Source organism: Eleutherodactylus coqui, chromosome 3, assembly GCF_035609145.1.
Source record: "Eleutherodactylus coqui strain aEleCoq1 chromosome 3, aEleCoq1.hap1, whole genome shotgun sequence".
NCBI lineage: Eukaryota > Metazoa > Chordata > Amphibia > Anura > Eleutherodactylidae > Eleutherodactylus > Eleutherodactylus coqui.
In genome coordinates this window covers 53,528,416-53,546,832 of record NC_089839.1, presented here as the reverse complement: position 1 = coordinate 53,546,832, position 18,417 = coordinate 53,528,416, and the positions used below count along the sequence as shown (strand labels likewise).

Genomic DNA, 18,417 nt, shown 5'->3' with positions numbered 1-18,417 from the left:
GATGAATTGTCCACAGATAGGTGATCAATATCAGATTGGGTCCGCCGCTAAAGACTCTCACGATCAGCTGATTTAAGAGTCCGCACCACTCAGGTGTGTGCCATGGCCTCTTCTCCTGCCTGTGATATCACATTGGTTACATGGCCTAAGATCAGCTCAGTCCCGTTCAAGTAATCGAAGGGGGACCCAAGTAGCGGAAACCCAACAATCTAATATTGATTATGACCTAAAGGTAGGTCATCAATATCTTAGTCCTAGATAACCTCTTAAATCTATTTTTTATAACAGTTGGAGCTTTGTTGTTCTGTTTAGACCTAGATTTAAACGGTGATCATGATGACATGATGGTTACCTACACCTCCACTAGAGGGACAACAGAAGTGCAATGAATGCAATGAAAAAGAAATAATCTCCCATGTCCTTGTATGGTATGGGTCAATGAGCCACACTGAATGTCAGCTATAACACCATGCTACAATGTCCGAGATTGGGAGGGGACTCCCTCTGTCACCCTATCAGCACTTTTTTTCCAGGTCTGCTATGAACAAATAAGGAGATAGATTCCAACTTACCATAAAGCATAAAAAACATGTGTCAAAAAGATAACAGCCATTACCTGGTATGAAAAAAACATACTGTGTCAGTGAATACATGAAGTACAAAGCCTTTACAATTTGCAGATGACGAACATATGCAATAACTAATCATCAGTAATATTTAATAGGTTAATTGTGACTCATCCCATAAGAAAAAGACCCTAGTGGCAAGCAATTGGGTGCAATGTTGCCTACAAATGGCATTGTCTTCTCCCTGACCATTGGAATCCATTCTTAAATCAGAACCTGAGCTCATGGGAAGATCCTCTACTACTACAGAGGGCCAATTTGACTGTGGACTTCAGCAGATGATGCTGAGGGATCTCAGAATTGATGACAACTAAGTAGATATCATTTTGAGGTTTGATAGGGCACCAGAACTTGTGAGAGGCTTGCATTGGTAAAGTCTGTCAACAAATAGGGTATTGGGGGAAAAAAAGAGTTACCCGAATACCACCAAAGAAATACAACTGACTCTCAGCAGTAAATGTAAGTAAGAAAAAGGTTTCATGTTCCAGATGAGTGGGTGATGCCGGCTGAGATACTCTTACTTTTTGTAATTTTCAGTTGACCTCATAAGGTGGCCACATTACCACCAGTTCTGTGCACAATTTTGAGCCTCCAAAATATCGAAAGTTGATATCAGACTGTGTGGGATAGGAAGTGATTACACTGGTAGAACACATGCAGCATTCTCTAATAATCCCATTTGGCTATGAGCTATACACCGTGACCATCGTGACCTTGATTTCGTCCAAGAACAAAATAGCTACTGGTGAAACAGAATAACGTCAAGGGCATTAAAGAAGATACTGTCTGATTTAAGGATTGTGAGTCTGTATCGGGAAGCATCACCTACGCAGTTTCTTACTTTTACATTTAGGTACTTCTCAGTGTGAAGCATCTTTCAATCTGTTTTCTGAAATAAGTTCTGCTCAAAATGTTCCAAACTAGCCAAGCATTTTATGACAACTGGTAAGTCAAAGAGAAGGAAAAACACCTATCTCCCGGGTGCATGATTTAAAGCTCTCAAAATGTGAGAATAGGCATAACTAAAATGAGAAGAGCATTGTTTCTTAAGCCGTAGGAGATATAATGGAAAAATCAACCTAATGTCTTTGAATCAAAGCCTTGAAGACTCTTCATGAAATTGCACAATTTAATTCTCAAAGAAGAAAGAAAACTATTGCAAAGACACCTTCACTTGTAAACAGACTAAATGTTCATTTTTGCGAGGACGTCATAATCACCCAGAAGGTGGACAATTACCCAGGGAAAATATTTTGGCGACTTGTTACTTCGAAATGCCATTTTTATGATTTCCCCCATACAACGTTTTCCAGCTCATATGAATGTAACGTTCGGGCGAACGTTCAAGTTCGATCATTGGGCCATGGGAAATGCCCTACTGTTAGGTTGCGGAAAAGGGATAAATCATTCTGGTTTGAGCACTTTTTAACCCTTTCCAATCCACTGTCTGACGTCTTCAGACATTCTGATTGAAGCCTATACAGCTCCAATGTCGGAAGACGTCCGACAGGGTATTCCTCCTGTTGATTACTCGCTGCTCTGATGTCGGGTGCCTCACCAGCATGTCCCATACTAGTACTGGCTCTAGAAAGCAGATGGCGCCATTGTATAATGGCAGAAAGAGAAAACACCCTAGGAAACCTTGAATCTAAAGTTGGATTGCAAAGGGTTAAAATATATTTTTGCCTTGATTGTTAATATTCTTTTTATCTGTAAGTAATCTGCTCAATAGGAAATAAATACAGCATTGGAATAGTTGGAGGCGGCAGCAAGACAGGAGTATGCTAATCTTGCAGAAGCCAGTGACCCTGCAAGGGACTCAGCCTACAAGGTAAAGGTTGCCATAGAGATGTACTGAGAAATGTACCAAAAATTGTGCTAGAATTGCCGTGCGCGCTAAAATTTGTAGCAAATGTTTGCACAGCACAGCTGGGCATATTCACTGGACTGGTGATGATTGGTAAATGCCCTGATACAAAAAGGACAGTTTCTTGCTGCGTAGTGTGTTGAGCAGGTGCTGTGTAGAGGAAGAAAGAGCAGTGCAAGACTCTAAGAGGGTAAAGGGTACCAGACAGAGGTACAAGGAAGCTGTTGCCTAAAGAACAGGAGAACTGCCTGGCACTGGCTTGAAGATGGAGAGAGGAGCTGAGAATAGTGCTTGCAGCCCCCAAGCAATGCTGTGGGATCACTGGGGTTAGTAGAAGCGGCAACTCCCACGTGACGAACTGTAAGTGAGGCTATCCTCTGAACAAGTTTTGGGACTGTAGGTGTGCATATCATATGGAGTCAGCAATAGTTCAGCAGCAGATCTGCTGCAGGAGTTAGGAACTACAATAAGGCAATTCTATAAGCTGTATTTCTAATGCTTTCTAATTTACACTGGACGGCTGATGCCTAAACGACTGCACAAGCACTGATGTCAGGGCTAAGTTGTTCATGCAGAGCATTTAGACAGGCAGATCACTGCTATTGCTGACTTTTCGCTCACCGCTGTACATTCTATGTGAAGCGCTGAGTGGTGGAACGTTTACACGCAGCAAGAAGTTAGTGATCCAGTGATGATTTTTATGCTGGTTGAAAGAGAGCAACAAAGGGAAAGTAAACAAAAAATAAACAATGCTTTTTTATTTAGATGTAAAGATTTTCGTTCGTTTGAAAAACATTTTGCGCAATAATCGGCCCGTGTAAATGGCCCTTTAGAGACTGCATTGATACTAGTAAAATGTTAACAAAATCCTTTAGAAGGTACAACTACATTATAGTTGATGCACCGTGTCTAAAGAATCTAAGGGAAAGTTCCATAGCTTTTTCCTTATCATTTCACTGTTCACTTTTATTTTGTATTTTTAACCTCTCAGTGACCAAGCTTTTTTTCGTTTTTCCATTTTTGTTTTTTCCTCAACCCTTTTTATCCATCGATGTCGCTGTATGAGGGCTTGCTTTTTACAGAATGAGTTGTATTTCTCAATGTTACTATTTAATGTACCATATAATGTACTGAAAAACTTTTTAAAAATTTGATCGCTCCTGCCATTACATTACACTGCGATTGGGCAGGCAGTCTATCAAGCCACCCCTCGGGGATGACTTGATAGGCATTCTGCCAAGACAGCCCTGAGGCCTTTCAGAAAGCCCCGACTGCCATGACACCCACACGACTCCCTGCGATCTCGTCATGGGGGAAGGGGGGGGGGCATATGGATTTAAATGCCGCTGTCAGAATTGACAGCGCATTTAAAAGGTTAACAGCTCCAATCAGCCATGTGGCTGATCGGAGCTGTTGCCACTGGGTGTTGGCTGTGAGGAACAGCCAACAGCCGCGATGTATGATGGGAGATTTGACGCACAATCTCTCTTCATACATAGGCGGCCGATACAGGCGTCAAAAGGCGTATGGGCGATCTATAAGGGGTTAAATAAATATTGTGCACTTTGGTTATGTGCCATTTACATATCGCTCAAAACTCATTCAAATGAATGAATTTGAGCGATAATTATGCAGTGTAAATGCACCGAAACCGCTCACTATTTGTTCGCAGGGTTTTAAGCTTAAAAACCATGCTGGATTGTTGGCTTCACGTTCCGTGTAAATGCTTTCCGCCCAACGCGTCACTTAGAAGGTTAAGCGCTGAGAGAGAAGCCCGCGATCCAGAGGTGAAGTCTTTCAGTGTAAATGCTATGCATGAGCGCTGATGACCTTAACGATGACATCAGACCTCGTGCAGTCATTTACCCAACCGTCCCCCTATGTAAAAGGACCATTGCTCCACCTTCCACATCGTTCTTGAATCCTGTGTCACTAAACCTCAACCTGTGATAACACCACCACTAATGGGATTTTGTCACGAATTGGGTGGGGATGCAACAGCCAATGGGCCAATCAGATTCTGACAATAGTAGGACTGTGAACTCATCTCGTGATGCCACAATGTCACACTTCCATCTTGTATTGTTTTGTTGGAACATTCAACAAGTCATCAACAGATTTTACTAAAGAGTCAAAAAAAATGGAGCTTAAGTGTTCTGTCATCTTGGATCAAACAAAATCTACATTAACATCAGTTTTCATCTTGTAATCGGCTTCATTTCTAATTAGTTTTATCTTTCAGAATAAATGGCTTCTGTCACAGCCAGAGTTATCTGTCATCTAATAAGATGACAGATAAAGACTGCATTATCCCTGTTGTGTAGCAAGCCTGATGGGTTTCACTGTATGTAGTAAAAAGGATGGGGGTCTAAAAAAAAAAAGACTTTTGGATATGATAGGATTGGATATAGGATGATGGCCATTGTACTAGGATCTGGGTTTACTTCCTGCTACTATGGCGAGATTGTTGCCTGCTAGTGATGAGCGAACGTACTTGGTAAGGGCGATTTCGCAATCGAGCACCGCGATTTTCGAGTACTTCACTACTCGGGTGAAAAGTACTCGGGTGCGCTGTGGGTGAGCGGGGGGTTGCAGCAGGGAGTGGGGGGGAGAGGGAGAGAGAGAGGGCTCCCCCCTGTTTCCCGCTGCTACCCCCCACTCCCCTCTGCAACCCCCTGCCCCACAGCGCACCCGAGTACTTTTCACCCGAGTAGTGAAGTTCTCGAAAATCGCGGTGCTCGATTGCGAAATCGCCCTTACCGAGTACGTTCGCTCATCTCTATTGCCTGCCATTTATGTTGCTCTCTTGGAGTGATGGATAGTCAAAGGAGAAACTCATTTACATAAAGTGTCACTCTAATTACTATCTCCCGCTAGATTGGACAACAGGAATCAAGAGACACTAGTGCATGCTGGGTGATATTTAATAAGATTTGTGTGCAATACTCTTCATAAAACATGAAATGGTTATCTCAGCAAATCTACCACCACAGCATGCATTAATGCCCAATGTCAGGTTGTAATCTGAGGACACCCAATGATGTTGAACTGTTAGTCTGGCATTGGCAGGAGTTTTCAGCGGATCTGCACTGTGCTATTATGGAATTCTGATCAGGCAGACTTCTTGTAGTTGACATAAATTAGATGGAGTTACTGACATCCTCTGATCAGCTGACAGGAAGGATTCATCGATTCATGCTGCTTGCACCAAATTCTGCCCATCTCATCAGCATGGTGCAACAGAAATCTGGATTCATCTGACCAAGTGAAGTTTCTCCACTGATCAGTGATCCAATCTTTGTGCTCTTTTGTCCATTGGAGTCTCGCCTTCCTGTTTCTGTTAGATAACAATGGCGCTGGAACTGGTCGTCTGCTGTTACAGCCCTTCCGTGCTAAAGAACAACAAGTCGTACATTGATACACATTAGTTGGAGCACCGGTGTTGTATTGAGCTGTAATCTGCTTGACTGTGCAGCACCTATTCAGGAGAACAATTCTTGACATCCTCCTCTGACCCTTTTCATTGAGGAGTTGTTTAGGTCCACAGGATTCCTTTATGTTGGGTGACTTTCCTCGATGACACAATTCTCTGTATACTCTTCAAACTACTGAACAGGAAAATCGCACAGAGTTGGCAGCTTTATAAAATACTGGCGCCGACTAGTCTAGCATCGATAACCAAACCTTGTTAAACGTATAGTAAAGGCTAGGAGTCAGGATCAATACACGAAAAGTAATACAATGTTACTTTATATACATCTATATATATATATAAAGACGAAAGCCCTCACTGACTCACTGACTGACTGACTGACTCGCCACTAATTCTCCAACTTCCCGATGTCGTAGAAACATGAAATTTGCCACAAGCATAGATTATGTCCGAAATAGGAAAAGTAAAGGGGTCACAACTCGATTATTCAATTCTAAGCACAAAAGAATTAGCGTCCAAATTTTACGTACGGAATCTAATTCTCTCACTTCCCAATGTCATAGAAACTTGAAATTTGGCACGCCCATTGATTATTATGTCATAAATAGGAAAAGTTAATGGGCCCCACCTCGGTTATTCAATTTCAAGCACAAAAGAATTATTGTCTAAATTTTACTTACAGAATCTAATTCTCTCACTTCCCGATGTCCTAAAAACTTGCAATTTGGCACGAGCATTGATTATGTCATTACATATAAACCGTAAAATGGTGTTAGAAGTGGGACACTTTTTAGATTCGGCAGAAAGAGCTCTGTCACCACATATACTTATTTCTTGTATATGAAGTCAATTTTTTTGAGAGCTTCCCCTTATTTCACCATTTAGATGAATCTACGTATGTGTTTACCATATGGAGTTTATCCTAATGCTTCTCTCCATGTTCTACATATGGGGAGCGGGCAGCGATGTGGCACACAACCCACTGAAAAATCTTCACAAGCAAACACAACGGCAGTTGATGTTTATGGAACCAATAAAATTTGCGGTACACATGAAGTATAGCGACAATGCAACGTCTGGCACGTCAGCTGGTAAATAATTTTTGTGCTCTGACTCTATATCAGCCTCAGATGTTTAATAGCTTTGTTTTATTTCCTGACCCAAATAGAACATATGGAGTCTCTTAGTACCAAATCACACTCTTCTGATTTGTGCTGGAGAATGATAGAGAAGGAGGATTACTTGTATCTAGAAAATGCCTGGCGCAAAAGTGTTATGCGGAGTTTGAGTCCATCAGAGCGGAGGGTGCTCTATGCAGCTGCTGCCCACTGTTTCTCATCAGTGGGGGTCACAAGTGGATGACACGCTCTATGGCATCCATAGAGTGCTCATAGACAGATACTGTTCAGTATAGATGAGGGGAAGGGAGTAGAGCATACTTGCCTTAGTGCTATGACCTCTTCTTACTCCCTCTTCCTGCCAGCTGCGGCCAGCTACGTCCTGCTAGCCTGTTGTAATGCAGATGCTGCACTATGCTCCCGGCTGTTTCAACTGACCACAGGGCACACGTATGCCTAACCAGCCTCTACAACTGCTGTCGAACCAAGCTTTTCTGTCCCCAGCCTAGCCAATTGCTTTCTGGGTTATTTAAGGCACCTTGAACACTAAGGTTTCTATTGATCCAAAGCAAAGGTGTTCTGCTTTGCTTGACTTCTTTATGATTTGATCCTGTGCCTATGTACCCAGTCTTCCCGAATTCTGCTTCTCCCGATCTTTGCCCGATTCTTAACTATGATTTTCCTGATTGCCCTGACCTTCTACCGAATAACTGTACTGCACTGAGCATTTAATCCTGCACTGAGCAGGGGATTGGACCAGATGACCCTAGAGGTCCCTTCCAACTCTACCATTCTATGATTCTATGCATAAAAATCTCCTGCCCTTGGCCTGGTTCATTGACCATGTCCTTGCCTATCCCTTCAGAACCACACATTAGTGCCTTCTGACCCATCTGGTCAGCTGTTACTATACTGAGACTACTCCTGGGGAAACGACTTGGAGGTTCCCTGCAGCAAAGGCCAGATCACTCTAAAAAGAGGGTTAAAGGGCGAAAACTGGGGACCCCTTCAAGCAATGTTTGGGAGTAGCCCAAAGTGAAATCAGTCAGTGGCACAGTGAGCCCACACTTACACTAAGAAACACTGTATTAGACAATGCAGACCAAATGTTGAATTTTGGATTCCAATACTGTAACTACATAAAATCAGTGTCTGTGAGATCTACCGTAGCCGAAAACAAAATCCAGAAATGCTAATCCTACACCCGAGCAATGAGTCATTGTGATGTATTTGAATGTTTTTGGTGCTACAAGCAGAGATAAAGTGGACACATGGGAGGTTTTACAATTATGTATTGCTGCAGATAAGTATGAGAGGAGTGAGTCGTCATTATTTTATTTAAGGGCACGATGAAAAACCTCCCAGGGATGTAGTCGCATTCAACATTTCTCTGATAATTCCCCGCTGGTGTGGTAATGTAGGACTGACAGAGTACAAGACAGGTCTGAGCCATGCCACGTGCGTTCCCTCCTGCAGGGCCGCATCAAAGAACGTGAAGCTTGAAACAGGAGAGATGGCATGTGGAAGGAGAACATCAGAGCAGTATAGGATTAGATGGGAGTAGAATAAGAGCAGCACTAAATAGATGAAAGGGCCAGATTGCATTTATCACTATATTAGGGAGGAGGCTTAGACCAATGCAATAAACCAGTGACTGGCTACAGCGGTCACGTGGTTAGATGATAAGGAAAGGAGACAGCCCTAGGGTATACCTGGCTAAGCAAACAATTACCAAGAAGATTGGCAGAAGCAAGAGAATAGCCTAATGGTTATACCTTCCCAAACACAAAGTAATAAATTGTATGCTTTATTAACATAGATGCGCTCAAAAAAGGACAAACACTTTAAAATAAAGGAATAGGTGGCTGAACTAGATCTGGAGTATGTCCATAGAGGAAATAAGCGTATGTTAGCTAGGCAAGCTGAAAGGGTATGATACAAAAGTGTGAGTTAATAGAGGTACTATGCAAGCAGCCTGATTATAAATTTCCTAAGTAAGCTGAAAGGTCCGTCATTTATAGCCACTATCATATTCACACAGCATGCTGTCCACACGGAAATGACATGACTGCAGACAGCCAATACTGGGACGCACAGGGTGTTAGTTGATAAAGGTGCTATAAGAATCAGCCAAAATATAAGATACAGTACATTGCTATGCTAATTATGTCTTAATCCCAGTCATGGCATAGGCTGGAAATATCAGAGAGATCTCTGTATATTCATATAGAATATGAGCTGCTGTGCTATCCAGTACACTGCTATGCTGATTGTGCATTGAACACAGTTATGATAGAGATTAGCAATGTCAGAGTGGTCTCTAGTATACATACACAGCATACAGCGTTTTGGGAAATGGTGTGACTTTTGGCATTCAGAGAAGTCTCTATTAAACCACAAAGGCCCCCTCAATCTAAGAGGTCATAAATTTGATTTTCATTGATTTTCTTGCAGATGTGAGGTTTTTTTCTGTTAAAAGCGCCTCACATCACTTTAGAAAAGTAGGATTGCCAACTGTTTCCTATTGTTTTCAATGGGAAAGATCACATCGCACTCGCGTGCACCTCGCATGCCGTGCAATGTTTGTGTCGGCCCCATGGAAAACAATGGGCGAAGCGTTCCGAGGGAATGCCAAATCATAGGACATGCTGCGATTTTTTCCCGTACCATGAGAAAAAAAAATACACATGCATATGACTCCATTCAAAAGAATGGGGCTCATATTCATGCAGATTTGTGTGTCTTGCAATGCAAAAATCTCACACAATTTTCTCAGCCCTGTGAAAGCAGCCTTAGTTAGCAGAGACTCACGATTTGGACATTCCTTTGTCCGCTGATACAGTTTACTGCTAACAGTAGCAGGACAATGCACAGAAGACTCAGATTGTGTCTCCCCTGCTCTCTTGTCCCGTCTGCCACAGGAAATCCTTTAACATTATCAATGCCATCACCAAGTCCGAATAAAAAAGCCATGGCCGCAGCACTTAAGAACACCGAGCTCAATATGTGCACTAGATTTAGTACTTTTACTAAAATGGAATTGAATATTTCAGTTCCTTGTCACAGTACAAGGTCAGGCACGATCATTAACAACACTAGCAAACAAAATACATAACTTAAAAGGCAAATGGCACAGGAATCAGGATTCAGCTAAATGGGGCTGGCGGAAGTGAATATGGGTAGTTTCACATGTAGCATTTTTCGGGAAAAACACCTGGCTCTTTTCTGCCTTTTTTCAGAACTAAAACAATGCTAGCCATGGTTGGGTGCACTGAGAACAGTTTATTAACATCTGGATTTTGCCTTTCTGAGTTACTAATGAGAATTAAAGTGATCCGGTCATCCCAGAACAAAATTCTGCCCAGGGACTGACTAGGACAAATTCTAATACATTATAATACCTGTTGCCCGTCCTCTGTACTGCTAGCCCTCAGACGGCAGCTGCAATCTTCTGGCTACCTAATGCGCACTGTGTACTGGTAGTGTGTTAGACTAGCGATGCGCTACATCTGCTCTCTGATTGGCTATATAATTAGCGCAGGACGATCAGAGAGCAGCTAACATGCAGCTAGGACCACCGATGGACAATGTTCATTAGGTAGTTAAAAGATTGTGGCAGCCATGTGGGAAGATGAAAACGGGGCCAAGGAACTGGAGGATGCAAGGGATAACGATGCAGAAGACAGGCATTGAGTAATGTAACTCCCCCACATCCCCCATCCTCCTCCGATCCGTAGACAGAATTTGGTTACAGGACTAGTTAGCTTTAAATGAAAAAAAAAAAAAAAGTTTCTTCCCCCACTATGGGGGTAGGGGGGAGGGGGGGGGGGTCACAGTTTACGGATTTATTGTAGAATCAATGGGAGCTGCAGTCAGACAATTCCATACAACTGAAGTGAAAAAGCAAAAGTGCTATCTCAGGATAAGTCATTATTATTCACTGGGGACCTGCTGCTTAGGATTCCCCACAATGAGCTGATCACCAGGCCCACTTTCAATGCAGTGAGCAAGACATGGGTTAGAGGGGAGGAGCAGAAATGCCCTAGCTGGCTTCACTCCCTTTGAGATCAATGGGAGCTGAAGCTACTATTACACTTCCGCATCCATCCCCAGTGTCGAATACAGAAGTGCTGGAAGTGTAATAGTCGGCTTCAGCTCCCATTAATTGGGGGCATTTCTGCTCCCCTCCCTTATGATGCAGCAGGCCAGGCGATTGGCTGATCGCCAGATATCCCCAATGGCGAGTCCCCAGTGATTAACTATTGATGACCTATCCCAGGTATAGGTTATGTGGCATGGGGGTTTACTCGCCAACGGATCGCTGACCTCTCTGTCCGGACACGGGCACCACATGTGTTGAAATACACTCCAGAAGCAGGAATTTCTTTAAATCTGGCAACTGCCAGTTTTATTCCACAGCAACACAACAAAGACGTATGTGCACAGCAGACACAGCATGAAAAACAAAGTCCGAAATTAAAGGTTCATCATCCACAGGGCCACTGTCACTACCCCTCCTGCAACGTCCCAGGATTGGTCCATACTTGACATCAGACTACTAGCCCTTCTAGCTCCACTGAGCTGTAACTTTCCCTTGAGTGTGTCAGGAACCAAGACTTTTATGCCGCTTCCTGCCCCACCCATAGGTCTTAACTCTTTCTTTTAGTACCAGAAGCCCTGTCTGCAGCCCTCTACAGGCCCTTCTGTGTACTGTACGCCTACAGTCATCAATAGTTTTTGCCCAGAAAAGCCCTTTAAGAAACACCCATCACCACCTTTGGCATTACACCAGCACACCACCATAATTAATGTTTAGTGTCTCTGCAACCAATGATTCTGCTAGTGGTTAGGAAAGTAATTGTCATTGACTGAGTCGGTGTCACTAGGCAAACCTGTAATATTTAAATGTCGCATTATAGCAATTATACATACTAGGATTTACATGATAAAGTAGATGTGTTTCGATTTTAAATGGTCTATGAATGTTCGGAATATATTGCCATTGCCTCTGGCATAATCGTTGCCTTTTGGGATTGCAGTGACCTATTATTTTGTTGGTTCTAACAGCCTTTTTTGTACTTTTGTTAAAAAGAACAATTTACGAGGCAAATCTCTAACACAAAAGGGTATTTTATTCTCCAGAAACTCAATCAAATAAGACTTTCTTTTAAGTGACCTGCTTTTAAAAATAGGTTTGTATTATGCGTGGAATTAGGCGCCCTTTATCAATAGTAATCAGTATAATGTAGGAGAGAAGGAGCTGAAACGTTCCTCTTTTCTGCTCTGTACCGCAGCACATTCTGTTCCATTTTTATTCCAAAAAAAATCTAATTTGCTTTACAGTTTGGGCAACTGGAGGCAAAAAGATAATTGCTCTACTTCAATGACAATTAGAAATATATTAAAACATGAAAATGGGTCTCTGTTTAGTTTGGTAAATTTTCATTAACTGAATGACGCAATTTCATTTTCTTTTTTCTTTAATTTTCAAATAATTAGGGATAGGGTTTTCCCGTTTAAAGGGAACCTGTCACCAAATATTAGCACCGTAAACTAAGTTATGGTACTTACAGTTTAGGTGACGTGGAGTTCGAGGAGCCTCCATTCATACTCACCCGGTTCCCCATTCCTGTGTGCTTGCACTGCCAAAAAGACACATGGGAATGTGTACACATTGCCTGCTAAAAATCACTTTTGAGGAGTTTTCCGGGCAAATACTATTGACGACCTGTCCTCAGGATAGGTGATTAATAGCTGATAGCCAGAGATCCAGAGTGGGAGTGAAGCAGCCTCTGAGACTTCTGACCCCAATGACAATATCTGTTCCCAATGCACCGACAGTGGGCTGGATAATCATCTGATCGCCGGAATGAATTCTCAGCGATCAACTACTGATGACATGTCCTGAAGATAGTTCAGCAATGGTATTTGCCTGTATCCCCCCTCTAACAACTTTGTTCATGTGTCCTGTATTGTAGAAATTACAAAAAAAGAAGCAACTTTGAAAATAGTATTAGGGCTCAGTCACACGGGCCCCGATCCACCCGTGTTTCTGCACGATTAAGACCACTGCACTGCAGGTGTGGATGAGTCTCTGCACCGCCCGAAGAAAGAACACATGGCTGGCAATGGAGCCGGTCATGCAGAGAGTCGTCCGCATGCGGTGCTGCCGTCTTATCGTGCAGAAACACGGGTGGATCGGGGCCCGTGTGACTGAGCCCTTAGGTATAAATGTTCTAGTGTTTTGTGTATACAGCTCCTATACAGACTCGTATGTCTCCATGGTTACAGACTAGTCTCTCTTTGCCACTTTCAAAAATCCCTAAGGGTGGACACCCACTGGCGATTTTTTCTCCACTGCGCTGCGAGAGTAAAGTTAAAGTCTCGCAGCACAGTGCGAGAAAAAAATCGGCATGACGCCGGGGATATCGGCATCACGCCGGCATATCGCCAGTCTTTTCAATGGGGCCAGCGGCAGCAGCGCTAGCCCCATTGAAAAGAGATGGAGAATGCCGCGGACTTCTGCCACAGCTGTGACAGCTGTGGCAGGAGTTTCCTTCATCCCCGCGGATCAACGAACAAACTCATTGTTGATTTCAACGATAATCGTCCGTGTAAAAGCATGCAGAAACTGAATGACTGGACGAGCATGCCTAAAATCCAAATGACCATTGTTCAGTGTAAGTAGCAGCTGTTCAGTACTGAGTGGATGCTGATTACAGTAAATGGAGATAGACGGGGGAAGAGCGGGGAGACAACTCTCCTCCACCCGCTCCGGCCTCCCTGCTGGCCGTGCTGTGAGCGATCCAACGATACTCGCTCCTGTGTAACTGCATGGACGCGAATATCCATGGGGTCGAGTGTCAGGCATCGCTTGCCCAACACTCGTTATGTGTAAGAGGGCCTTTATAAAGTGTGACAATCAGGTGAGGGCTGTAGGGATGAAAATATGTGTTTTCGCAGGAGTAAATCTTTGGTATTAAAATTCCTGCTATAAGCTCTAATTTTAATACATTCAAAAAGTTGTTTTTCTTGTACTTGCCTATTTTTAAACAACGCTGTAGCCGAAGTAAGTCTTCCAGATTTGAATCCCTCATGATGTAGCTGTTCCCCCACTATATATAAGGCCAGGCTTACATGATGACTGTGATTTCCAGCTTGGCCTTTCTACTACAAGTCCTGTAATGCTACTTTTTCCTTTTCTCCTGTGTATCCCTGTCAGTGGTCTTTCACAATGTGGATGTGCTGGGATATCTAGCCAGAGACCCAAGGCGTTTGGATGTTTTCTAAAGCGACAAAGACCTCCAGCCCCCTTGTGGTCATATGATCCTACAATGCACTGACAACACAAGGGGGAGGGTAAGAGACCACGCTAGGTCAGGTGTCGGCTCGTCATGCCTGGAAAAAAAAACTACGGAACTCCTGGGGTGAGAAAAAACATTTTTTCCAAATATTTCCCATAGGAATTTTTTGTTTTTCCAATGATCAGGCAATCCTCTCTAATGCTCCTTTTTGTTTCATGACCACCAGCAGAATAATCCAATTTTGTGACCAGCTCCAAGAAACGGTAACGATGGCAAAAAGCGGGCATCCGTGTGCCTTTCTAAACTATGGCTCACAATGTCCAACCCCCCCACGATTTTAACTTCCAACCAAATGCAAATAAGCCGTACAATGTGTGCAGGAAACCAAGCATTTAATCCCTTCCAGCTATCACATAATGGGCTTTCTTTCTGAAAATGAACATTAGAGGAACACGTAAAGAGAAGATGTGCTTCCTAAGATTCTCATAAAAGCCTGAATTCTAAGATGAAATGTAAAAACCTCTGGTGTCATATGTTTGCCAATCTCATGCAATATGCTTTGCTGTAAATAAAAGTAGGCTCAGACCCGTATCGGGAAAACAGCTTTATAACTCCTTTTGTCACATTAATACGTCTGACGAAGGTTGTGAAGGGATTTAAATGTGCGTTGAGTAAAATAACTTTAATGGGTTTAATTAGTTTTCTCTGAGAACAACATACAGAAATAATAAACCGAGAAGTGATTCATATTCTGTCAATGCCATAAAGCCAAAAACTGAGTTTCCTGGTATAGGAAACCCATTAACAAATACTTAGCAAATTCTGAGATATAGAGTGGGGTCTCCCATCCAGGACCTTCATGTATAATCCACAGGGGAGAGCAGCTACAAAGAGTATCTCTTGTTCTGGAGGACCTTGCTCGTTCACAGACAACCCTTCCATTTCAATAAGAAGCATACAATACTTCATTTCTCCTGTGGGGGCACTGCAGGGAAAACTGAACACTTACTGCCAGTTTTACCCACAACTTTATCCAGTGATAAGTCTTCTGTAACCCGATAAGGACCAAGCGCCGTAAATATACACTGCAAGGTATTGTGTTTTAAACCTGCGGACTTCCAGGAGAAGACAAAAGCAGTTTTCAACCGCTTCTCTTTTCAGCCTACAGGAGCGCTATGTAGAGAACAGAGCAAGTGGCAGTGCTGTTTTTTTCTACTGATCCTGGCAATCAAGTCATCACTGACAACCCCCAGCATGGCAGAGCTGCAGGGTCTTACCAGACCCAGATCAGCTTTGCCATTGACTAATGTTACAATAGGGGGAGCTGTTTTCCCCAGCAACTGGGGCTCCTATAGATGCTGCAGTTATAGTGGAACATTTTGAAATAAAAAAAACATTGTGAATGTCCCCCAGAAGTCTTATATGACATCTTGGGGGGGATATATGTCAAAGATATATACAAGAAATGAGTAACAACATTTTAAATTATATATATATGTTTCTAACAGCCTACGACAACCTAAACCGTCGCCACAGGTGCTCTGTAATCGGACGCTATACACATTCTACATCAAAATGCCCCAAAACAAAAAGGGGAAAAGACATTCGTATACTTTATTTTAGTGTTAATGTATTAAGTTTAAAGATAAAGAATAGAGATGAGCGAGCGTACTCGGAAAAGCACTACTCGCTCAAGTAATTTGCTTTATCCGAGTATCGCTGTGCTCGTCCCTGAAGATTCGGGTGCCGCTGCGGCTGACAGGTGAGTCGCAGCGGGGAGCAGGGGAGAGCGGGCGGGAGAGAGGGAGAGAAAGATCTCCCCTCCGTTCCTCCCCGCTCTCTCCTGCAGCTCCCCGCTCCGTGCCGGCACCCGAATCTTCAGGGACGAGCACAGCGATACTTGATAAAGCAAATTACTCGAGCGAGTAGTGCTTTTTCGAGTACGCTCGCTCATCACTAATAAAGAACTATAAATTAAAAAAACCTTTTTACATTTTTCTACATATTACCCTTAATAAATCGGAAAAAATATTCTGTGAAAAAGTTATAAAAAGCAGTCATAAAAAATATGCAACAAGAATAATTTTTGTAGCTCAAGAAAAAAAATAGGGCCATAAAACCACCAAATGCATAAAATCACTTAAAAATCTCTGGCCATTTACGAGTTAAATACTCTGGTCTTTAAGGGTTAAAGGAAGAATCAATTTGCTATTTTGCGGGATATTGGTAAGAAAAGGAAATGACACGTTTATTTTTGTTTTACTCTGGACAATATAGACTACCCTACTTTTTTCTTGCTTGTTCCATGATCCACAGCCGGTGGGCACTCTGGTACTGGGTTATTCCAAGTATTTAATTAGAAACTGTAACCTGTTGGTAGTTTAGAAATGTGATTTACTCCTAATAATAACTCAGGTCTTGCAAAAATAAATAACTTCCACGAGGGGAAAATCAGGTAATGATGTAACTAATGATACCGCCGGGAAGATCTACGTTATTATTATAATTAGCTCATATCGCTAAACCATCAACATGTTACAGGTTTTAATTAAATGCTTGGAATCACCCAGTACCAAAGTGCCCATTGGCTCTGTATCGTGGAACAGGCAAGAAAAAAGTAGGGCAGTCTGTATTGCCCAGGGTGAAACAAAAATAATCTTGTAATTTCCCTTTCACGCCAACATTTCTCAGACACGGCCTCAGAAATGTATTTTTACATTTGAGAATCCTGATGCCTTGAAATATTCATACAGCAAATCGTGATGTTTCAGGAAAATTGCCCCAATACGTGTAGACATGTGAAGGAGCTTGTATAAGCGACTTGATATGGAGGCTGGTTTTCAATTGTTTTTGTCTTTCTGTCTAGAAGTTACTAAAAATAAATTATTGAGATCAACGGGGGCTTTAAAATCAGTCTATATGAGCCCATTAAAAGGAACCTACGACCTCTCAGCTAAACCATAAACTAATGCAGCAAGGCTGTTCACAAAATGGCCTGCAGGGGGCTATAAGCAGGCTTTCTGTATTTTGAAGGTGTGTTAATCAGCAGGGACAGCTGTACGGGTGTGTGTGGCGGAACTAAAATCTGCAGACACATTCAATTCCTTGCTGCAAACTGGGACTGGAAAGCTGAAGCCAGAGCTGCTGCTGAGAGATCAGAGCTCAATGCCAGAGCAGTGCTGCTGCCAGAAACCAGAGCTAGGCCAGGCTCTGATAGAGAGAGGCTGAAGGCCTGACATCTGTGGGAGACCAGGCTGTGTCTGACAGGGAAGGACGCCTCCAGACTGACACCCTGTTGGGTACGTGTAGTGGTGCTAGGCCACTGTGTTAGTAGTGAGGGAACTACTGTTCAGTTAGCGCCTTGACAGGCAAATGTTTTTTATATTTCATAGCAGTAAGTGTATGTGCTGCCAGTGGCTGATGTGTTTGCACTGGAGTTCCTTGCTATCGCTGAATATTGAAAAAAATAAAAGTTATTTGGACTTTTACATGGACTGAGTGAGCCGCTGCGTCCTCGACGACCCCAAACCCAGGCAGACATTGCCATACAAAGTTATGATGCTATTTGAGGAGGTGAAGGAGAAGCCGGGTCATGTATTTTTTATACTCATCCAGCGCTGTATGCAAATTTTACTCTTTTCAGATGCGTGTGTTCTCCCATGGACGTCTTTAGAAGGGGAGCATGGCAATCTGAAAAAACTTTCTACCATGTGTAGACTTGAGCAGGTATCAGGGCGGGATTGGGCGAGTGGGTGGGTATAAAAAGTACATCACCCGGCTCTCTGTTACCTTATCTAAGAGCACTATAATTTAGTTCATGGTGCTGTATAAGGGTAGCAGGTTCCCTTTCAAGGCACTGTAATTTTTTTTGTTTTTTAATTAGCGCATTTCAAGCGCAAAAAGTTTTTTTTTACTATTTTTTTTTAACAAAGCCACCTCAGAGCATGTATTTTAGAGGATGAGTTGCAGTTTTCAATGTTAACATTGTGGAATACATTTAATGTACATAGACTTTCTTACGGGCAATTCCACCATTATTTTTGGGGTTTTGCAGGTCAGCACAGTGGAG

General features: G+C 42.8%; 1 protein-coding gene across 4 annotated transcripts in view; it reads right to left on the bottom strand.

The window, feature by feature from the left end:
- The window catches only part of HHAT (hedgehog acyltransferase), a 364,684-nt gene that overhangs the window by 38,302 nt on the left and 307,965 nt on the right, over window positions 1–18,417 (bottom strand). For 2 of the 4 annotated variants that reach the window (XM_066595598.1, XM_066595600.1), the window contains one exon: window positions 573–616. The exons of the other annotated variants lie outside the window; for them this stretch is intronic. In XM_066595598.1, the coding sequence (XP_066451695.1) occupies window positions 573–616 (44 nt within the window). Of the gene's footprint in view, window positions 1–572; window positions 617–18,417 lie in introns of those variants that run through there. 4 annotated transcript variants of the gene reach the window in all.